Genomic DNA, 24,205 nt, shown 5'->3' with positions numbered 1-24,205 from the left:
GCTGTATCAGGCACCAGTAGCGAGTGTGCGTACGAACCGGCTGATGTCGGGGTATTTTAAACTACACCGAGTGCAAGGGTGCCCCCTCTCCCCGTTACTGTTTGATCTGGCCATAGAGCCATTGGCCATGGCATTAAGAGCCTCTACGAACTGGAAAGGGCTGGTTCGGGTGGGGGTGGGGGTGTGGAGCACTGGGTCTCACTCCACGTAGATAACTTGTATATTTCAGACCCGTTGGAGGGGATGGGGGAAGTAATGTGAATCCTGGGGGAATTTGGCAATTTTTTGGGATACAAAATGAACATGGGGAAGAGCGAGATGTTCGCGATCCAGGCTAGAGGACAGGTGAAGAGCTGAGAGAGATGTCGCTTAGAATGATAGGGAAGAGCTTTCGATATCTGGGAATCTGGGGGCAGTGAAGGAGATATAAGAGAGTGGAGGGAGCATCGGTTTGGACCCCGATTTATAATAATCATCGGTTTGTACCGGGTAGGCTGGATGGTGGGTTCCGGAGATGGCAAAGGGCAGGAATTAGAAGGATAGGGAATGTATTTATAGATGGGAGCTTCCCCAGCTTGAAAGCCTTGGAGGATAAATTTGAATTGCCAGCAGGGAATGGGTTTAGGTATTTGTAGGTGCGAGACTTCTGGAGAAAGCAGGTTCCAGCCTTCCCGCTGCTGCCACGGGGGATACAGGACAGAGTAGTCTTCAGTACCTGGGGGGGAGAGGGGAAGGTATCAGATATTTACCAGGAGCTTTTGGATGCGGAGGAAACTCTGGTGGACCAGCTTAAGGGCAAGTGGGAGGACGAGCTAGGAAGAGAGATAGAGGTGGGTCCGTGGGCGGATGCCCTAAGCAGGGTTAATACCTCTTCATCGTGCACGAGGCTCAGCCTAATACAATTTCAGGTAGTCCACCGGGCACACGTGACAGTGGCTAGGATGAGCAAGTTTTTCGGGGTAGAGGAGAGGTGTGTGAGGTGCATGGGAAGCCCAGCAAATCATGTCCACATGTTTTGGGCATGCCGGAAGCTCAGAGGGTTTTGGCAGGATTTCGCTGCGCCAATGTCCATGGTACTCAAAACACGGGTGGGGCCGAGTCCAAAGGTGACGATCTTTGGAGTGTCGGAAGATCCGGGAGTTCAGGGAGTGAAAGAGGCCGACGCCCTGGCCTTTGCCTCCCTGGTAGCCCGGAGACGGATCTTGTTAATGTGGAGGGACTCGAAGCCCCCGAGTGTAGAGACCTGGGTTAGTGACATGTCTGGGTTTCTCAGTCTCAAGAAAATAAAGTTTGCCTTGAGAGGATCAATGTTAGGGTTCGGCGACTTTCTCAGGGAAAATTGAAATGTCAGCAGAAGCAGTATTCCAAGGGGAGGGGGAGCAGGCGGATTGTTGGTGTATGGTTGGGGCGTGTAAAGATTGGACTATGGGGGGAGGAAATGTTTATTTTACCATGTTGATGTCATTATTATAAAAACTTGCAAATACCCCCATAAAAATATTTTTTTAAAAGGAGTGTGATGGAATACTCTCCAGTTGCCTGCATGAGTACAGTCCCAACAACACTTATGAAGAGTGATACCACCCAGGGCAGAGCAGCCTCCTTGATTGGCACCCTATCCACAAGCATTCAGTCCTTCCACTACCCTTGCACACTGGCAGCAATATGTACCATCTACAAGGTGCAAAGCAGCAATTCATTAAGACTCTGTTGACAAGACCTTCTAAACCCGCAACCTCTGCTACCTGGAAGTAGCAGATTTCTGGGAACACCACCTGTGCAAGCTCCCCTCTAATATTTTGCCATTCCTTTCCTGTTGCTGGATCAAAATCCAGGATCTGCCTCTCTAACAGCATTAGTAAACTAAAGTAATCTTCATTGTCACAAGTAGGCTGACATTAACACTGCAATGAAGTTACTGTGAAAAGCCCCTAGTCGCCACATTCCGGCACCTGTTCGGGCCACAGAGGGAGAATTCAAAATGTCCAAATTACCTACCAGCACGTCTTTCGGGACTTGTGGGAGGAAACCGGAGCACCCAGAGGAAACCTACACAGATATGGGGAGACAGTGACCCAAGACGGGAATCAAACCTGGGATCCTGGGAGCTGTGAAGCAACAGTGCTAACCACTGTGCTACCGTGTTGTACACAGTGGGTGCACCTACACCTCAGGGATGGCAGCGGTTCAAGAAGGCAGCTCACCATCACCTTGCCGAGGGTAATTAAGGATGGCTAATAAAATGTTGGCCTAGACAGCAATGTCCACGTCCTGTTAATGATTTTTCTGAAATTACCATTGCAAGATCCCAAACAGCTTTTTGGTAATGAGCTGAAAATCTGTTTTATTGGTATTGATTGGGAGATAAAAGAGTCCCACAATACCAGGGAGAACAACTTTCCTCTTCGAATGTTGCTGAAGGATCCTTGATGTCCTGAGTTTCAAATTGAATTTGGAAGGCAGTTTTAATGGTTTGCTGATATGTTGTTAAAGATACATCGGTGATGGCCATTGTTTGTTTCAGACTGGGATCAGATATGAAGAGAGTCAGTTACATGGCCTACACTTCGGGATTGAGGAACACCATCACCCCCATGTTTGTTAGCTTTCCATTGATGTTCGGTTTTGGTTACTGTGTCTCACCAGTGGCCGTCACCCCATCCATTAGTTTATGTTATTGATCATTTGTTTATTTGAAAAGAGTATAAAGAATGGCAGCACGTGGCACAGTGGTTAGCACTGTGGTGATTGTAGATCTGAGTAGATGCAATACAACTGAACAAGCACTAGAGGGATCACGGGAGAGCTATATATACACAGGGACAGGAAGTGACGACACATTTCACGGAAGGCAGAACTCGCAGCAGGTCACAGACACACAGGCAGGCAGCATTTGAGGTAGCCGTAAGTTAAGCTCTGAAGAAAGAACAAATTCACAATAAAGCATCTTCTCCAACTTTGAAACTACGAGCTTTATTAAGACACGAGGAACAACACAAGCACTGCTGCCTCATGGCGCCAAGCTCCAGGTTCGATCCCGGCTCTGGGTCACTCTCCGTGTGGAGATTGCACATTCTCCCTGTGTTTGCGTGGGTTTCACCCCCAGAACCCAAAGATGTGCAGGGTAGGTGGATTGGCCACACTAAATTGCTCCTTAATTGGAAAAAATGAATTGGGTACTCAAAATTTATTTTAAAACAACAGTACAAAGAGAGTCAGCTGGGACACTGCACAGAGCTAGGAGGCAAAGATTTTCAACTTCAGCCCCTGGCTTGTATCCATTTAACATTCAGCACCTTCAACATTGCAGCACTCCAAGAACGATGTAGTCAAGTTTCTATAATGGGGCTTGAGCCCGTGTTCCAGTGAACAAAGACGAGTGCTACCCCAAGCTAAGACAGAACCATTTCCTCACATAGAAGGTGATTAAAGTGTTAAAATCAGGAACTCTTTTGAAAAGAAAATTTCTCAAGTCAAGTCACTAATTAATACATTGAGAGAGTGAAATGTTTAATTTACTCTATTAAATTTTCTGAAATGTGACATAAGTGAGATTTGGTTGAGTTGTGATGTTAAAGTCTCAGATTAATTTACTGATCGGAGGATTAAAATGTAACATGTACACCATTCAGAATCAGGCAGTGAGCTCAGTGTTACTGCACCGTGCTCAGTATGGGGCCCTGCTCACTGTGAGCCCAGGGTTACTGCCCCGTGCTCAGTATGGGCCCTGCTCACTGTGAGCCCAGGGTTACTGCCCCGTGCTCAGTATGGGGCCCTGCTCACTGTGAGCCCAGGGTTACTGCACCGTGCTCAGTATGGGGCCCTGCTCACTGTGAGCCCAGGGTTACTGCACCGTGCTCAGTATGAGGCCCTGCTCACTGTGAGCCCAGGGTTACTGCACCGTGCTCAGTATGAGGCCCTGCTCACTGTGAGCCCAGGGTTACTGCCCCGTGCTCAGTATGGGGCCCTGCTCACTGTGAGCCCAGGGTTACTGCACCGTGCTCAGTATGAGGCCCTGCTCACTGTGAGCCCAGGGTTACTGCACCGTGCTCAGTATGGGCCCTGCTCACTGTGAGCCCAGGGTTACTGCCCCGTGCTCAGTATGGGCCCTGCTCACTGTGAGCCCAGGGTTACTGCACCGTGCTCAGTATGAGGCCCTGCTCACTGTGAGCCCAGGGTTACTGCCCCGTGCTCAGTATGGGCCCTGCTCACTGTGAGCCCAGGGTTACTGCACCGTGCTCAGTATGAGGCCCTGCTCACTGTGAGCCCAGGGTTACTGCACCGTGCTCAGTATGGGCCCTGCTCACTGTGAGCCCAGGGTTACTGCACCGTGCTCAGTATGGGGCCCTGCTCACTGTGAGCCCAGGGTTACTGCACCGTGCTCAGTATGAGGCCCTGCTCACTGTGAGCCCAGGGTTACTGCACCGTGCTCAGTATGGGGCCCTGCTCACTGTGAGCCCAGGGTTACTGCACCGTGCTCAGTATGGGGCCCTGCTCACTGTGAGCCCAGGGTTACTGCCCCGTGCTCAGTATGAGGCCCTGCTCACTGTGAGCCCAGGGTTACTGCACCGTGCTCAGTATGAGGCCCTGCTCACTGTGAGCCCAGGGTTACTGCCCCGTGCTCAGTATGGGGCCCTGCTCACTGTGAGCCCAGGGTTACTGCACCGTGCTCAGTATGGGGCCCTGCTCACTGTGAGCCCAGGGTTACTGCACCGTGCTCAGTATGAGGCCCTGCTCACTGTGAGCCCAGGGTTACTGCCCCGTGCTCAGTATGAGGCCCTGCTCACTGTGAGCCCAGGGTTACTGCACCGTGCTCAGTATGAGGCCCTGCTCACTGTGAGCCCAGGGTTACTGCACCGTGCTCAGTATGGGCCCTGCTCACTGTGAGCCCAGGGTTACTGCACCGTGCTCAGTATGAGGCCCTGCTCACTGTGAGCCCAGGGTTACTGCCCCGTGCTCAGTATGGGGCCCTGCTCACTGTGAGCCCAGGGTTACTGCCCCGTGCTCAGTATGAGGCCCTGCTCACTGTGAGCCCAGGGTTACTGCCCCGTGCTCAGTATGGGGCCCTGCTCACTGTGAGCCCAGGGTTACTGCACCGTGCTCAGTATGGGCCCTGCTCACTGTGAGCCCAGGGTTACTGCACCGTGCTCAGTATGGGCCCTGCTCACTGTGAGCCCAGGGTTACTGCACCGTGCTCAGTATGGGGCCCTGCTCACTGTGAGCCCAGGGTTACTGCACCGTGCTCAGTATGGGGCCCTGCTCACTGTGAGCCCAGGGTTACTGCACCGTGCTCAGTATGAGGCCCTGCTCACTGTGAGCCCAGGGTTACTGCACCGTGCTCAGTATGAGGCCCTGCTCACTGTGAGCCCAGGGTTACTGCCCCGTGCTCAGTATGAGGCCCTGCTCACTGTGAGCCCAGGGTTACTGCCCCGTGCTCAGTATGGGCCCTGCTCACTGTGAGCCCAGGGTTACTGCACCGTGCTCAGTATGGGCCCTGCTCACTGTGAGCCCAGGGTTACTGCCCCGTGCTCAGTATGGGGCCCTGCTCACTGTGAGCCCAGGGTTACTGCACCTGTGCTCAGTATGGGGCCCTGCTCACTGTGAGCCCAGGGTTACTGCACCGTGCTCAGTATGGGGCCCTGCTCACTGTGAGCCCAGGGTTACTGCACCGTGCTCAGTATGGGGCCCTGCTCACTGTGAGCCCAGGGTTACTGCCCCGTGCTCAGTATGGGGCCCTGCTCACTGTGAGCCCAGGGTTACTGCCCCGTGCTCAGTATGAGGCCCTGCTCACTGTGAGCCCAGGGTTACTGCACCGTGCTCAGTATGGGGCCCTGCTCACTGTGAGCCCAGGGTTACTGCACCGTGCTCAGTATGGGGCCCTGCTCACTGTGAGCCCAGGGTTACTGCACCAGTGCTCAGTATGAGGCCCTGCTCACTGTGAGCCCAGGGTTACTGCACCGTGCTCAGTATGAGGCCCTGCTCACTGTGAGCCCAGGGTTACTGCACCGTGCTCAGTATGAGGCCCTGCTCACTGTGAGCCCAGGGTTACTGCACCGTGCTCAGTATGAGGCCCTGCTCACTGTGAGCCCAGGGTTACTGCACCGTGCTCAGTATGGGGCCCTGCTCACTGTGAGCCCAGGGTTACTGCCCCGTGCTCAGTATGGGGCCCTGCTCACTGTGAGCCCAGGGTTACTGCACCGTGCTCAGTATGAGGCCCTGCTCACTGTGAGCCCAGGGTTACTGCACCTTGCTCAGTATGGGGCCCTGCTCACTGTGAGCCCAGGGTTACTGCCCTGTGCTCAGTATGAGGCCCTGCTCACTGTGAGCCCAGGGTTACTGCCCCGTGCTCAGTATGGGGCCCTGCTCACTGTGAGCCCAGGGTTACTGCCCCGTGCTCAGTATGAGGCCCTGCTCACTGTGAGCCCAGGGTTACTGCACCGTGCTCAGTATGAGGCCCTGCTCACTGTGAGCCCAGGGTTACTGCACCGTGCTCAGTATGGGGCCCTGCTCACTGTGAGCCCAGGGTTACTGCCCCGTGCTCAGTATGAGGCCCTGCTCACTGTGAGCCCAGGGTTACTGCCCCGTGCTCAGTATGAGGCCCTGCTCACTGTGAGCCCAGGGTTACTGCACCGTGCTCAGTATGAGGCCCTGCTCACTGTGAGCCCAGGGTTATTGCACCGTGCTCAGTATGGGGCCCTGCTCACTGTGAGCCCAGGGTTACTGCCCCGTGCTCAGTATGGGGCCCTGCTCACTGTGAGCCCAGGGTTACTGCCCCGTGCTCAGTATGAGGCCTGCTCACTGTGAGCCCAGGGTTACTGCCCCGTGCTCAGTATGGGACCCTGCTCACTGTGAGCCCAGGGTTACTGCCCCGTGCTCAGTATGGGGCCCTGCTCACTGTGAGCCCAGGTTTACTGCCCCGTGCTCAGTATGAGGCCCTGCTCACTGTGAGCCCAGGGTTACTGCCCTGTGCTCAGTATGGGGCCCTGCTCACTGTGAGCCCAGGGTTACTGCCCTGTGCTCAGTATGGGGCCTGCTTACTGTGGGCCCAGGGTTACTGCCCCGTGCTCAGTATGGGGCCCTGCTCACTGTGAGCCCAGGGTTACTGCCCCGTGCTCAGTATGAGGCCTGCTCACTGTGACCCCAGGGTTACTGCCCCGTGCTCAGTATGGGGTCCTGCTCACTGTGAGCCCAGGGTTACTGCACTGTGCTCAGTATGGGGCCCTGCTCACTGTGAGCCCAGGGTTACTGCCCCGTGCTCAGTATGGGGCCCTGCTCACTGTGAGCCCAGGGTTACTGCACCGTGCTCAGTATGGGGCCCTGCTCACTGTGAGCCCAGGGGTACTGCACCGGGCTCAGTATGAGGCCCTGCTCACTGTGAGCCCAGGGTTACTGCCCCGTGCTCAGTATGGGGCCCTGCTCACTGTGAGCCCAGGGTTACTGCACCGTGCTCAGTATGGGGCCCTGCTCACTGTGAGCCCAGGGTTACTGCACCGTGCTCAGTATGGGGCCCTGCTCACTGTGAGCCCAGGGTTACTGCCCCGTGCTCAGTATGAGGCCCTGCTCACTGTGAGCCCAGGGTTACTGCACCGTGCTCAGTATGGGGCCCCTGCTCACTGTGAGCCCAGGGTTACTGCCCTGTGCTCAGTATGGGGCCCTGCTCACTGTGAGCCCAGGGTTACTGCCCCGTGCTCAGTATGAGGCCCTGCTCACTGTGAGCCCAGGGTTACTGCACCGTGCTCAGTATGGGCCCTGCTCACTGTGAGCCCAGGGTTACTGCACCGTGCTCAGTATGAGGCCCTGCTCACTGTGAGCCCAGGGTTACTGCACCGTGCTCAGTATGGGGCCCTGCTCACTGTGAGCCCAGGGTTACTGCACCGTGCTCAGTATGGGGCCCTGCTCACTGTGAGCCCAGGGTTACTGCCCCGTGCTCAGTATGGGGCCCTGCTCACTGTGAGCCCAGGGTTACTGCACCGTGCTCAGTATGAGGCCCTGCTCACTGTGAGCCCAGGGTTACTGCACCGTGCTCAGTATGAGGCCCTGCTCACTGTGAGCCCAGGGTTACTGCACCGTGCTCAGTATGAGGCCCTGCTCACTGTGAGCCCAGGGTTACTGCCCCGTGCTCAGTATGAGGCCCTGCTCACTGTGAGCCCAGGGTTACTGCCCCGTGCTCAGTATGAGGCCCTGCTCACTGTGAGCCCAGGGTTACTGCCCCGTGCTCAGTATGGGGCCCTGCTCACTGTGAGCCCAGGGTTACTGCACTGTGCTCAGTATGAGGCCCTGCTCACTGTGAGCCCAGGGTTACTGCCCCGTGCTCAGTATGAGGCCCTGCTCACTGTGAGCCCAGGGTTACTGCACCGTGCTCAGTATGAGGCCCTGCTCACTGTGAGCCCAGGGTTACTGCACCGTGCTCAGTATGGGGCCCTGCTCACTGTGAGCCCAGGGTTACTGCACCGTGCTCAGTATGGGGCCCTGCTCACTGTGAGCCCAGGGGTACTGCACCGGGCTCAGTATGAGGCCCTGCTCACTGTGAGCCCAGGGTTACTGCCCCGTGCTCAGTATGAGGCCCTGCTCACTGTGAGCCCAGGGTTACTGCACCGTTCTCAGTATGAGGCCTGCTCACTGTGAGCCCAGGGTTACTGCCCCGTGCTCAGTATGGGGCCCTGCTCACTGTGAGCCCAGGGTTACTGCACCGTGCTCAGTATGGGCCCTGCTCACTGTTAGCCCAGGGTTACTGCACCGTGCTCAGTATGAGGCCCTGCTCACTGTGAGCCCAGGGTTACTGCCCCGTGCTCAGTATCAGGCCCTGCTCACTGTGAGCCCAGGGTTACTGCACCGTGCTCAGTATGAGGCCCTGCTCACTGTGAGCCCAGGGTCACTGCCCCGTGCTCAGTATGAGGCCTGCTCACTGTGAGCCCAGGGTTACTGCACCATGCTCAGTATGAGGCCCTGCTCACTGTGAGCCCAGGGTTACTGCCCCGTGCTCAGTATGAGGCCCTGCTCACTGTGAGCCCAGGGTTACTGCACCGTGCTCAGTATGAGGCCCTGCTCACTGTGAGCCCAGGGTTACTGCCCCGTGCTCAGTATGAGGCCCTGCTCACTGTGAGCCCAGGGTTACTGCACCGTGCTCAGTATGAGGCCCTGCTCACTGTGAGCCCAGGGTTACTGCCCCGTGCTCAGTATGAGGCCCTGCTCACTGTGAGCCCAGGGTTATTTAACCGTGATCAGTATGAGGCCCTGCTCACTGTGAGCCCAGGGTTACTGCACCGTGCTCAGTATGAGGCCCTGCTCACTGTGAGCCCAGGGTTACTGCCCCGTGCTCAGTATGAGGCCCTGCTCACTGTGAGCCCAGGGTTACTGCACCGTGCTCAGTATGAGGCCCTGCTTACTGTGAGCCCAGGGTTATTGCACCGTGCTCAGTATGAGGCCCTGCTCACTGTGAGCCCAGGGTTACTGCACCGTGCTCAGTATGGGGCCCTGCTCACTGTGAGCCCAGGGTTACTGCCCCATGCTCAGTATGGGGCCCTGCTCACTGTGAGCCCAGGGTTACTGCCCTGTGCTCAGTATGAGGCCCTGCTCACTGTGAGCCCAGGGTTACTGCACAGTGCTCAGTATGAGGCCCTGTTCACTGTGAGCCCAGGGTTACTGCACCGTGCTCAGTATGAGGCCTGCTCACTGTGAGCTCAGGGTTACTGCACCGTGCTCAGTATGTGGCCTGCTCACTGTGAGCCCAGGGTTATTGCACCGTGCTCAGTATGAGGCCCTGCTCACTGTGAGCCCAGGGTTATTGCACCGTGCTCAGTATGAGGCCCTGCTCACTGTGAGCCCAGGGTTACTGCACTGTGCTCAGTATGAGGCCTGCTTAATGTAATACAAACAATAGTGAATAAGTGAATTCTCCTGGAGCTACTTCGAATGCGACTGTCCTCTCGTCGGACTTACTTCCAACTGCCGATCTGTGATGTCACACGGTGGAACACCTTCCCACCTGCTGGTCGGGGGCCGTACATCCAACTATATATATTGCTATCCATATGTATATCACTACAGGTTGTGTTTTCACGTGTGATGGAATTATCCATGTCGACGATCCAGCATGTCGTGCAGAGATTGCCGTGTCGGGGTTGCGTGGTGTCGTGACAATTCACACCTCGATTACCTGTGATTATCCCTCACTCCACTCACACTGTTTGTACGGTAAAGACTTACATTCCAACCATCCTTCTCTTTCCAATCTGTAATTATCTTGCATTTGTGTCTCTCCTATATATGCTGCATTGGTGAACCTGCCTCCATTTCACCTGATGAAGGAGCAGAGCTCCGAAAGCTTGTGATTCCAAATAAACCTGTTGGATTCTAAAAGGTGATGAGATGTGGGCAATACATTCTTACCTAGCCAGTGAAAACCACATCCCACAAGGAATTAAACAATAAATTGTAGTTTAATACAGAGATACATAGATAGATTTTTGATTAATAAAGGGATCAGGGGTTATGAGGAGAAGGCAGGAGAATGGGGATGAGAAAAATATCAGCCATGATTGAATGGTGACGCAGACTCGATGGGCCGAGTGGCCTAATTCTGCTCCTATGTCTTATGGTCTTAAATTCCTCCACAGTTGTGATGGACTCAGGTCCCTGGATTACTAGTCCAGTAACATAAGCACTGTTACCTTTTAGGGTGCAGATAAGTACAATCTCATTGAATAGGCTAGAGGGGCTGAATAGCAAACTCGTGTTGCAACCTTCCTCTCTTTAATTTAGATATCCACATGAAGGACATAGGGAGAGGGTACAGCACCACTGAGGGTTGTACACCATCCCTTGGTTTAATGAGTGATTTTCATCTGTTTTCAGGTCCATCCTGGAGTGATGCTGGTGGGTCCCACTTGTGGGGGAAAGACAACTGTCAGAACAATCCTGCAGAAAGCCCTGGCGATCATGCCAAGTCTCGTGACAGAGGATTCATCTGATAGCATCAGATTTACCTTGGTTCGTCAGTTATTTATTGTGACAAGTCAACAGATGATGCTGATGAATATAACACAAAATCTTTCTAACACTCCATAATTTATTTCCCAATATATTCCCAAATGTTTAATTCTAAAAATGAGACCTTTGTTATGCATAGTATCACTTTGTTTTAAAATGTTTTTGTTGGCTTTACATGTTATCACGTTCAGCAGGTGCCTGATGTTCGATGTTAGCTGCCTGTCCTTAACAAAGACTATCTGGTCCTCCGCAACTACATCTGGCACACAGCTGTCCAGCCGCCTTGCCAGGGTCTTTGCCAGAATCTTTGTGTAATGTTCTTGTTGGATGGCCTTATTTATTACAAGAACACTTGTAGTTAAAACTAGAAACAATTTATTAGATTTAACTGTGGGTAAACAAGAGAACAGATGATAAAACATTGAAATTATGCACAAGCAGCCTCTCCCTTCAACATCCTCCAGCCAGTCTGAGGGGTCAGCTGACTTTACCCAAAGAGAAAATGCTGGAAAATATCAGCAGGTCTGGCAGCATCTGTAGGGAGAGAAAAGAGCTAACGTTTCAAGCCCAGATGACCCTTTGTCAAAGTTGACTTTAACATTCAGGCAGCACGGTAGCATAGTGGTCAGCACAATTGCTTCACAGCTCCAGGGTCCCAGGTTCCTGGCTTGGGTCACTGTCTGTGCGGAGTCTGCACGTTCTCCCCGTGTGTGCGTGGGTTCTTCCGGGTGCTCCGGTTTCCTCCCACAGTCCAAAGATGTTCAGGTTAGGCGGATGCGCCATGATAAATTGCCCTTTGTGTCCAAAATTGTCCTTAGTGTTGGGTGGGATTTATGGGTTATGGGGATAGGGCGGGGGTGTGGGCTTGGGTAGAGCCCAAGAGCCAGTGCAGACTCGATGGGCTGAATGGCCTCCTTCTGCACTGTAAATTCTATGATTCTATTATTCACTTATATACTAGTGAGACTCCTCGTGGTCAGTCAGTGAATTACAACAACCATGATATAACTACATCCTCTTTCCTTTGAAAGAATAAATTAATACATTATCAACATTTGATTTGGATGAGGGAACAAAATGTAACATCTCAAAGTTTGCAGATTATACCAAGTTGGGTAGGGGGGTGAACTGTGACGAGGATACAGGGATCCTACAGTATGATCTGAACAGGTTGGGCGAGTGGGCAAATCAATGGCAGTTGCAGTATAATTTGGATAAGTGTGAGGGTATTCACTCTGGAAGCAAGAACAGGAAGGCAGATTACTCCCTGAATGATTGTAAATTGGGAGAGGGGTGTGTGCAGCCGGACCTGGGTGACCTTGTGCACCAGTCGCTGAAGGTAAGCATGCAGGTACAGCAGGCGGTAAAGAAGGCAAATGGTAGACTTCCGGTTGCGGCTAGGCGGAGCTAAGCCGCACGTTCGGCAGCTCCTGCCAGGAACGGACTTTTGGGCTCTTTTAAGGGTCCCCAGCGGTACTTGCTCGCCGGTTCCCGACGTGGGAAGGTGTCTGCAGCGGATCCCCAGTGGTCTATGGTCTTTACCAGGAGCGGGGCCAGCAGAATAGTGGTGGCAGCGCCTAAGAAAAAGCGGGGGAAGAGAACCAAGATGGCGGCCGGCGGAGGCCTTGAGGAATGGAGGAAGTGGGCGCAGGTGCAGCAGGAGACTCTCCAGCGCTGTTTTCAGGAGCTCAAAGTGGAGCTGCTAGACTCGCTGAAGGCGAATGCAGACAAGCTGCTGGCGACGCAGACAGCCCAGGGGAGGGAGATTCAGGAGCTCCGACAACAAGCCTCCGAAAGAGAAGTTGAAGCCGCGGCCCTCGCGGTAAAGGTGGAGATGCACGAGGCGCTCCACAAGAAGTGGCAGGAGTGGTTCGAGGAAATGGAGAATCGGTCGAGGTGGAAATATTTGCGGACCCTGGGCCTCACGGAGGGGCTGGAAGGGTCAGGCCTGGGGGCCAATGTGGTCGTTTTGTTGAACTCGCTGATGGGAGCTGGGTCCTTCCAGGGGCCCCTGGAGCTGGAGGGGGCCCACAGAATACTGGCCAGGAGGCCCAAGCCGAATGAGCCGCCACGGGCGGTGCTGGTGCGGTTCCACCGGTTCGTTGACCGGGAGTGCGTGCTCAGGTGGGCCAAGAAGGAGCAGCAGCAAGTGGGAGAACACAGAGGTGCGGATCTACCAGGACTGGAGTGCGGAGGTGGCTAAGCGGAGGGCCGGGTACAACCGGACGAAGGCGGTGCTCCACAGAAAGAGTGTGAAGTTTGGCATGTTGCAGCCGGCGCGTCTGTGGGTCACCTACAAGGACCGGCACTTTTATTTTGAGTCCCCGGAGGAGGCGTGGGCCTTTGTGCAGGCCGAGAAATTGGACTTAAACTGAGGGTCAGGGGTTTGTAAACAACTGAGCTGACTTTTGGTGGGAAGGGTTTCTATTTTACGCTGTTTCAAGCTGTTTCAAGCTGGTTGTGTGTTGTTTTTGGAGCGGGTGGGGTGCTGTCTTTTTTGCGGGTGCGGGGTCGGGCAGAGGGAAAGCGCGGGCTTTTCTTCTGTTTCCGGGGTACCGGGTTGCTGCTGAAATGGCCAGGAAGGAGCTGGAGTATGCAGGGGGGGCCGGGGTGGGGGTTTGCCGCCGTGGGGTGGGCAGGGGATGGATTATGGCTAGTCAGCAGGGGAGGGGGACAGGGAGCCATCTGATCCGGCTGATAACTTGGAATGTAAGGGTGCTGAATGGGCCGGTCAAATGGGTCCGGGTGTTTACGCACCTGAAGGGGCTGAAGGCGGATGTGGCCATGCTCCAGGAGACGCACCTGAAGGTGGCGGACCAGGTTAGACTGAGGAAGAGCTGGGTAGGCCAGGTGTTTCATTCGGGGCTGGATGCAAAAAATCGGGGGGTGGCGATTCTGGTGGGAAAAAGGGTGTCGTTTGAGGCGTCAAAGGTGGTGGCTGACAGTGGAGGGAGGTATGTGATGGTGAGCGGCAAGTTGCAAGGGGAGCGGGTGGTGCTGGTGAATGTCTATGCCCCAAATTGGGACGATGCAGGTTTTATGCTGCGCATGTTGGTCCGCATTCCGGATCTAGAGAAGGGGGGCTTGATAATGGGGGGGGACTTTAACACGGTGCTGGATCCCCCATTGGATCGATCCATGTCCAGGACAGGCAGGAGGCCCGCGGCGGCTAAGGTGTTGAGGGGGTTTATGGACCAGATGGGAGGGGTAGATCCGTGGAGGTTCGCGAGGCCGAGGGCCAGGGATTATTCATTTTTTTCCCACGTGCATAAAGCCTATTCCCTGATCGATTTTTTTGTCCTGAGCAGGGGGCTGATTTCGAGGGTGGAGGATGCCGAGTATTCGGTCATAGTCATTTCGGACCATGCCCCGCACTGGGTAGACCTTGAGCTGGGGGAGGAGAGGGACCAGCGCCCGCTCTGGCGCCTGGAGGTGGGACTGCTGGCGGATGAGAAGGTGGGCGGGCGGGTTCGGGGGTGTATCAAGAGGTACTTAGAGGCCAATGATAATGGGGAGGTCCGGGTGGGGATGGTTTGGGAGGCATTGAAGGCGGTGATTGAAGGGGGGGGAGTTGATTTCCATCCGAGCCTACAGCGAGAGGGGAGAGCAAAGAGAGAGGGAGAGGTTGGTGGGGGAGATGGTGAGGGTGGACAGGAGATACGCGGAGGCTCCGGAGGAGGGACTGTTGAGGGAGCGATGTAACCTTCAGGTCAAGTTCGACTTGCTGACCACCGGAAAGGCGGAAGCTCAGTGGAGGGAGGCACAGGAAGCGGTGTACGAATATGGGGAGAAGACGAGTAGGATGCTGGCGCATCAGCTTCGTAAGCGCGACGCGACCAGGGAGATTGGTGGAGTGACGGATAGGGGAGGCAATGTGGTGCGAAGGGGGGTGGACATTAATGGGGTCTTCAGGGACTTTTATGGGGAATTGTACCGGTCCGAGCCCTCAGTGGAGGGGGGGAATGGGGTGCTTTTTGGACAGGCTGAGATTTCCAAAGGTGGAGGAGGGACAGGTAGAGGGGCTGGGGGCGCCGATTGAGCTGGAGGAGCTGGTCAAGGGGATAGGTAGCATGCAGTCGGGGAAGGCGCCGGGGCCAGATGGGTTTCCGATCGAATTTTACAAAATGTATGCAGACCTGCTGGGCCCCCTGTTGGTTAGGACCTTTAACGAGGCAAGGGAGGGGGGGCTTTGCCCCCGACTATGTCACGGGCACTGATTTCCTTGATCCTTAAACGGGACAAGGACCTCCTGCAGTGTGGATCATATAGGCCGATCTCGCTGTTAAATGTGGATGCCAAGCTGTTGGCGAAGATCTTGGCCACAAGCATAGAGGACTGTGTGCCGGGGGTCATTCATGAGGACCAGACGGGGTTTGTGAAGGGAAGGCAGCTGAACACCAATATACGTAGGCGTCTGAACGTTATCATGATGCCGGCGGTAGAAGGGGAGGCGGAGATAGTGGTAGCATTAGACGCGGAGAAGGCCTTTGATAGGGTTGAGTGGGGGTACTTGTGGGAGGTGCTGGAAAGGTTTGGGTTCGGGGAGGGGTTTGTCAGTTGGGTGAGGCTGTTATACGAGGCCCCGATGGCGAGCATAGCCGCAAATAGGAGATCGGAGTACTTTTGGTTGGACCGGGGGACGAGACAGAGGTGTCCCCTGTCCCCCTTTGCTCTTTGCGTTGGCAATTGAGCCCCTGGCCATGGCGTTGAGGGAATCGGGGAATTGGAGGGGTCTGGTGCGGGGTGGGAAGGAGCGCTGAGTGTCATTATACGCAGATGACTTGTTGCTATATGTGGCGGACCCAGTGGGGGGAATGCCGGAGGTGATGAAGATCCTTAGGGAATTTGGGGGCTTTTCTGGGTACAAGCTCAACCTGGGTAAGAGTGAGCTGTTCGTCGTGCACCCGGGGGATCAAGAGGAGGGGATTGGTAGGCTCCCACTGAAAAGGGCAGGGAGGAGCTTTCGGTACCTGGGAGTCCAGGTGGCTAGCAGCTGGGGGGCCCTTCACAAATTTAACCTCACTAGGCTGGTGGAGCAAATGGAAGAGGAGTTTAAAAGATGGGACATGTTGCCGCTGTCGCTGGCGGGCAGGGTGCACTCCGTCAAGATGACAGTGCTCCCGAGGTTTTTGTTCCTGTTCCAGTGCCTCCCCATCCTTATCCCGAAGGCCTTTTTTTGGAGGGTCAACAGGATTATTACGGGATTTGTATGGGCGCATGGGTGTTTTTGGAGCGGTGCAGGGATGGGGGGGGGCTGGCGTTGCCCAACCTCTGTGGATACTATTGGGCTGCCAACGCAGCGATGGTGCGTAAGTGGGTAATGGACGGGGAAGGGGCAGCAAGGAAGAGGATGGAGGTGGCGTCCTACGTGGACACGAGCCTGGAGACGCTGGTAACGGCGCCGGTGCCGCTCCCTCCAACGAGGTATACCACGAGTCCGATGGTGGTGGCTACGCTCAAAATTTGGGGGCAATGGAGACGACATAGGGGGGAGGTGGGGGGCTCAATGGAGTCCCCGATACGGGGGCCCCACCGGTTTGTTCCAGGGAGCATCGATGGCGGGTTTCTTGGCTGGCACAGGGCAGGGGTTAGGAGGTTGAGGGACCTGTTTGTGGATGGGAGGTTTGTGAGCCTGGGTGAGTTAGAGGGGAAGTTTGGGCTCCCCCCAGGGAACATGTTTAGGTACATGCAGGTTAGGCCGTTTGCCAGGCAGCAGGTGGAGGGGTTCCCCTTGCTGCCCCCACGGGGGGTGCGGGATCGGTTGCTCTCGGGGGTGTGGGTTGGAGGAGGGAGGATTTTGGACGTGTACCACGTCATGCAGGAGGTGGATGAGGCCTCGGTGGGGGAGCTGAAGGGTAAATGGGAGGAGGAGCTGGGTGAGGAGATTGAGAAGGGGAAGTGGGCGGATGCCCTGGAGAGAGTGAATTCCTCCTATTCCTGTGCGAGGCTTAGCCTCATACAGTTCAAGGTGCTGCATAGGGCCCACATGACCGGGACGAGGATGAGTAGGTTTTTCGGGGGCGAAGACAGGTGTGCTAGGTGCTCGGGGAGCCCAGCGAACCACGGCCATATGTTTTGGGCATGCCCAGCGCTGGGGGAGTTCTGGAAGGGGGTAGCAGGGACGGTGTCGATGGTGGTAGGATCCAGGGTCAAGCCAGGCTGGGGACTCGCAAGTTTTGGGGTTGCAGTGGAGCCGGGAGTGCAGGAGGCAAATGAGGCCGGTGTTCTGGCCTTTGCGTCCCTAGTAGCCCGGCGGAGGATTTTGCTTCAATGGAAGGATGCGAGGCCCCAAAGCGTGGAGGCCTGGATCAATGATATGGCGGGGTTCATCAAATTGGAGAGGGTGAAATTTGCCCTGAGGGGATCAGTACAAGAGTTCTTTAGGCGGTGGCAGCCTTTCCTGGACTTCCTGGCAGAATGGTAGGGAAATAGGCCGGCAGCAGCAGCAGCCCGGGGGGGAGAGAGGTGGGGAGGGGGAGGGGGGGGAGGGGGCGGTTTGGTGCGGGGGAAGGGGGAAATGTGATGTGTTTATTGAATATGCCGAGTGCTTATCTATATCTTCTTTTTGTAGTTACTGGGGGGGGGGGGGGGGGGGGGGGGGGGGGAGGGGGGGGGGGGGGGGGGGGGGGGGGTTTGGCTTTGGAGGTTATAGTGTTTTTTTCTTCTTGTTGTTGTTAATATGGTTTTCATGTTGTTATTTTATGTTTTTGATATGTTTTTGAAAATCTTAATAAAAATTATTTAAAAAAAATAGAAGGCAAATGGTATGTAGGCCTTCATTGCGAGAAGTTTTGAGTATAGAAGCAGGGATGTGTTGCTGCAATTGTACAGGACCTTGGTGAGGCCACACCTGGAGTATTGTGTGCAGTTTTGGTCTCCTTTTCGAGGAAGGATGTTCTTGCTCTCGAAGGAGTGCAGCAAAGGTTTATCAGACTGATTCCAGACGGGACTGTCATATGAAGAGAGATTGACTTGGTTGGGATTGTTCTCACTGGAGTTCAGAAGAATGAGGGGGATCTCATAGAGACTTATAAAATTCTAACAGGACAAGATGCAGGGAAGATGTTTCCAATGATGGGTATGTACAGAACCAGGTGTCACAGCCTGAGGATTCAGGGTAAACCACTTCGGACTGATATAAGGAGACATTTGTTCACCCAAAGAGTGGTCGGCCTGTGGAATTCATTACCACAGGAAGTAGTTGATGCTAAAACATTGAATATATTCAAGAGGTGGCTGGATATAGCACTTGGGGAGAATGGGATCAAAGGCTATTAGGAGAAAGCAGGATTAGGCTATTGAGTTGGATGATCAGCCATGATCGTGAAGAATGGCGGAGCAGGCTCAATGGGCCAAAAGGCTTCCTCCTGCTCCTATTTTCTATGTACCAGTATATTTACATGTGATATCATGAGCCTATGAGTCATGAGCCTATGAGTCTAACGGTGATTTTCTTTTGTATAAATAGTCCAAATCTGCAAATCGAGTCTATCAGATTTTCTTCTGATTGATCTTCTCAAAGTTAGAACTTGTAGATTCAATGTTCTCCATTACCTTCTCATGCTCAAGAACTGCTGAAATATCTGACACTGCAGCTTGCGTTGATTCTGACGTAGATTTGTCATCCATCACGTTTGAACGTTTTCAAGAGTGCGTGACGATTACTTCTAAAAACCAACTTCTTCAAGTACAGTGGCTTTTTTTGGACCAATTGTCTGAATCTTCTATTCGGGGCTGGTTTAGCTCACAGGGCTAAATCGCTGGCTTTTAAAGCAGACCAAGCAGGCCAGCTTGGTTCGATTCCCGTACCAGCCTCCCCGGACAGCGGCCAGAATGTGGCAACTAGGGGCTTTTCACAGTAACTTCATTGAAGCCTACTCGTGACAATAAGTGATTTTCATTTCATTTCTCATAATGTCGTCACTACTCAGAGGTGGTAAAGTTCCAGACACTCTATCATCGAACTGCTTTTGTTTCTCTTTAATGTTTTGCATTTCCTGCAGTACCAATACATTCTCCTCTTTCTTTTCGAAGAATGGAAGTGTTGTACACAACCTTCTATTCATGAATAACTCTGCTGGCTATCTACCCTGTGACAATGGTGATGCTTTGTAACTCAACACTGCAAGATATGGATCAGATTGGCTGTCCATTGCTTTATTTTTAACAATATGTACACCTTTTTCAGCTTTTCCATTGGCTTGACATGACATTATTGAAATTATACATGACTGCAAAGTGTTGCCACTCTTTTCAGCTAAAACAAAGACCGTTGTCACTCAACGCGACTTGCAGAATTCCGTGAAAAAACGGACTTGGTATGCAGTATGACACTGCTTGCCGTTATACGTGACATTTGAGCCATTTCGGGATAGTTTGAAAAATAATCCATGATCATTAAGAAACATAAGAACAGAAGAACTAGGAGCAGGAGTAGGCCATGTGGCCCCTCGAGCCTGCTCCGCCATTCAATGAGATCATGGCTGATCTTTTGTGGACTCAGCTCCACTTTCCGGCCCGAACACCATAACCCTTAATCCCTTTTTTCTTTAAAAAACTATCTATCTTTACCTTAAAACATTTAATGAAGGAGCCTCAACTGCTTCACTGGGCAAGGAATTCCATAGATTCACAACCCTTTGGGTGAAGAAGTTCCTCCTAAACTCAGTCCTAAATCTACTTCCCCTTATTTTGAGGCTATGCCCCCTAGTTCTGCTTTCACCCGCCAGTGGAAACAACCTGCCCGCATCTATCCCTTCATAATTTTAAATGTTTCTATAAGATCCCCCTCATCCTTCTAAATTCCAACGAGTACAGTCCCAGTCTATTCAACCTCTCCTCGTAATCCAACCCCTTCAACTCTGGGATTAACCTCGTGAATCTTCTCTGCACACCCTCCAGTGCCAGTACGTCCTTTCTCAAGTAAGGAGACCAAAACTGAACACAATACTCCAGGTGTGGCCTCGCTAACACCTTATACAACTGCAGCATAACCTCCCTAATCTTAAACTCCATCCCTCTAGCAATGAATGACAAAATTCCATTTGCCTTCTTAATCACCTAATGCACCTGTAAACCAACTTTCTGTGACTCATGCACTAACACACCCAGGTCTCTCTGCACAGCAGCATGCTTTAATATTTTATTGTTTAAATAATAATCCCGTTTGCTGTTATTCCTACCAAAATGGATAACCTCACATTTGTCAACATTGTATTCCATTTGCCAGACCCTAGCCCATTCACTTAACCTATCCAAATCCCTCTGCAGACTTCCAGTATCCTCTGCACTTTTCACTTTACCACTCATCTTAGTGTCATCTGCAAACTTGGACACATTGCCCTTGGTCCCCAACTCTAAATCATCTATGTAGATTGTGAACAATTGTGGGCCCAACACGGATCCCTGAGGGAGACCACTAGCTACTGATCGCCAACCAGAGAAACACCCATTAATCCCCACTCTTTGCTTTCTATTAATTAACCAATCCTCTATCCATGCTACTACTTTACCCTTAATGCCATGCATCTTTATCTTATGCAGCAGCCTTTTGTGTGGCACCTTGGCAAAAGCTTTCTGGCAATCCAGATATATCACATCCATTGGCTCCCCGTTATCTACTGCACTGGTAATGTCCTCACAAAATTCCACTAAATTAGTTAGGCACGACCTGCCTAAATGGGACAATTTCTATCCAGATGCCTCGCTATTTCTTCCTTGATGATAGATTCCAGCATCTTCACTACTACCGACATTAAGCTCACTGGCCTATAATTTCCTGCTCTCTGTCTACCTCCTTTTTTAAACAGTGGTGTCACGTTTGCTCATTTCCAATCCACCGGGACCACCCCAGAGTCTAGTGAATTTTGGTAAATCATCACTAGTGCATCTGAAATTTCCCTAGCCATCTCTTTTAGCACTCTGGGATGCATTCCATCAGGGCCAGGAGACTTGTCTACCTTTAGCCCCATTAGCTTGCCCATAACTATCTCCTTAGTGATAACAATCCTCTCAAGGTCATCACCTGTCATAACCTCATTTCTATCAGTCACTGGCATGTTATTTGTGTCTTCCACTGTGAAGACCGACCCAAAAAACCTGTTCAGTTCCTCAGCCATTTCCTCATCTCCCATTATTAAAACTCCCTTCTCATCCTCTAAAGGACCAATATTTACCTTAGCCACTCTTTTTTGCTTTATATATTTGTAAAAACTTTTGCTGTCTGTTTTTATATTCTGAGCAAGTTTACTCTCATAATCTATCTTACTCTTCTTTATAGCTTTTTTAGTAGCTTTCTGTTGCCCCATAAAGATTTCCCAGTCCTCTAGTCTCCCACCAATCTTTGCCACTTTGTATGCTCTTTCCTTCAATTTGATACTCTCCCTTATTTCCTTAGTTATCCACGGTCGATTTTCCCTTTTCTACCGTCCTTCCTTTTTGTGGGTATAAACCTTTGCTGAGCACTGTGAAAAATTGCTTGGAAGTTTCTCCACTGTTCCTCAACTGTTCCACCATAAAGTCTTTGCTCCCAGTCTACCTTAGCTAGTTCTTCTCTCATCCCCTTGTAATCTCCTTTGTTTAAACACAAAACACTAGTATTTGATTTTACCTTCTCACCCTCCATCTGTATTTTAAATTCCACCATATTGTGATCGCTCCTTCCGAGAGGATCCCTAACTATGAGATCATGAATCAATCCTGTTTCATTACCCAGGACAAGATCTAGGACCCCTTGTTCCCTCGTAGGTTCCATTACATACTGTTCTAGGAAACTATCACGGATGCATTCTATAAAATCCTCCTCAAGGTTGCCTTGACCGACCTGGTTAAACTAATCGACATGTAGATTAAAATCCCCCTGTAACCATTTCTACATGCATCAGTTATCTCTTTGTTTATTGCCTCCCCCACCATAATGTTACTATTTGGTGGCCGATAGACTGCTCCTATCAGTGACTTTTTCGCCTTACTATTCCTGATTTCCACCCAAATGGATTCAACCTTATCCTCCATAGCACCGATATCATCCCTAACTATTGCCCGGATGTCATCCTTAAATAACAGAGCTACACCACCTCCCTTACCATCCACTCTGTCCTTCCGAATAGTTTGATACCTTCGGATATTTAACTCCCAGTCGTGACCATCCTTTAACCATGTTTCAGCAATGGCCACTAAATGATAGTTATTCACGATGATTTGCGCCATCAACTCATTTACTTTATTCCGAATACTACGAGCATTCAGGTAAAGTACACTTATGTTGGTTTTTTTACCTCTGTTTTGAATCTTAACATCTCCAGTTTTACTCCTTTTAGTATTATTGGGCCTATTCACTGAGCTCCCCTCAGTCGCTGTACCTTGTACTGTCGCCCTTGTTGATTTTTGACTATGTCTTCTCTGTCTTGCACTTTCCCCCTTACTTCCTTTTGCTTCTGTCCCTGTTTTCCTACCTTCCAACTTCCTGCATCAGTTCCCATCCCCCTGCCACATTAGTTTAAACCCTCCCCAACAGCTCTAGAAAACACCCCCCCTAGGACATCGGTTCTAGTCCTGCCCAGGTGCAGACCGTCCGGTTTGTACTGGTCCCACCTCTCCCAGAACTGGTTCCAATGCCCCAGGAATTTGAATCCCTCCCTCTTGCACCATCTCTTGAGCCACGCATTCATCCTATCTATCCTGACATTCCTACTCTGACTAGCTCGTGGCACTGGTAGCAATCCTGAGATTACTACCTTTGAGGTCCTACTTTTTAGTTTAACTCCTAACTCCCTGAATTCCGCTTGTAGGACCACATCCTGTTTTTTACCTATGTCGTTGGTGCCTATGTGCACCACGACAGCTGGCTGCTCACCCTCCCCCCCCCCAGAATGTCCTGCAGCTGCTCCGAGACATCCTTGACCCTTGCACCAGGGAGGCAACATACCATCCTGGAGTCTCGATTGCGTCCACAGAACCGCCTGTCTATTCCCCTTACGATCGAGTCCCCTATCACTTTTGCCCTGCCATTTTTCTTCCTGCCCTGCTGTGCAGCAGAGCCAGCCACGGTGCCATGAATCTGGCTGCGGCTGCCTTCCCCTGGTGAGCCATCTCCCTCAATAGTATCCAAAGCGGTATATCTGTTTTGCAGGGAGATGACTGCAGGGGACACCTGCACTGCCTTCCTACTCTTGCTCTTTCTTTTGGTCACCCATTTTCTATCTCCCTCATTAACTTTCACCTGCGGTGTGACCAACTCGCTAAACGTGCTATCCACGACCTCCTCAGCATCGCGGATGCTCCAAAATGAGTCCATCCGCAGCTCCAGAGCTGTCAAGCGGTCTAATAGGAGCTGCAACTGAACACACTTCTTGCACGTGAAAGAGCCAGGGACAGTGGACGTGTCCCTGAGCTCCCACATCACACACGAGGAGCATGACACGGGTCTGGGATCTCCTGCCATGTCTTAAACCTTAGGTAAACTTATACAACTACGATTTCAATATAAAAATAAATAAATTAGACAATGAAGGAAAAACTACTTACCAGTCACTTACCAGGGTTAAAAAGCACCTCCGAAAAAGCACCTTCTCTCACTCTGCACCGAATTACCTCACTGCACCAAATTACCAAGTTGCAATTCCCACTCTGGATGTGCATCACTCCGGCTGTGTCTCTTTGACCTGCGCAAGCTTCTTACTTGATATTCCCTAGAGGAGGTGGAAGGGTGGGGGACACTGCCAGTGCAGTGTCTCGGGTTTAGCAACCGCCCGACTGTCACTTGACAACAGCCCCTCCACAAACCACCTTCAATTTATGCTGTCCGCACTGCACGTATGCAAATCTCCCCAGAACAGCCAATCAGTAGCTCTGCTCTGCTGCCCTCTGCTGGATGCTTGCCTTCACTCAAAGTCCTCGGGTCTCTTTCGCAGGTACACCCTCAAATTAGGCTGACCGCACTGCACGTATGCAAATCTCCCCGGAACAGCCAATCAGTAGCTCTGCTCTGCTGCCCACTTTCCCTCGTAGGTGAAAGAGATCCATAGCTACATTTTGCTATGGTGCCGTAGGTAAATCAGATATTTGCATAGGTTTGCAACGATACGTCTGGCATGTGTCACAACAGACAATCCTGCCTATATCCTGGTTTCTACCTGGCCAGTAAATTGAGTCATAAGCTCTCCATTGACATTTTTCAATCCCAAGATGTCCATCCTGTATCCTCTTCAGTACATCC

At 52.3% G+C, this 24,205-nt stretch overlaps 1 protein-coding gene across 1 annotated transcript in view; it reads left to right on the top strand.

The window, feature by feature from the left end:
* LOC119966916 (dynein heavy chain 14, axonemal-like) overlaps nt 1-24,205 on the top strand; it is a 1,122,002-nt gene that overhangs the window by 575,159 nt on the left and 522,638 nt on the right. Inside the window, exon 37 of the mRNA XM_038798874.1 lies at nt 10,855-10,989. Coding sequence (XP_038654802.1) covers nt 10,855-10,989 — 135 coding nt within the window. The remainder of the gene's footprint in view (nt 1-10,854; nt 10,990-24,205) is intronic.

This window comes from Scyliorhinus canicula, chromosome 6 (assembly GCF_902713615.1).
Source record: "Scyliorhinus canicula chromosome 6, sScyCan1.1, whole genome shotgun sequence".
Taxonomy (NCBI): domain Eukaryota; kingdom Metazoa; phylum Chordata; class Chondrichthyes; order Carcharhiniformes; family Scyliorhinidae; genus Scyliorhinus; species Scyliorhinus canicula.
The sequence above is the reverse complement of the archived record's forward strand: the minus strand, read 5'-3'. Positions and strand labels throughout refer to the sequence as shown.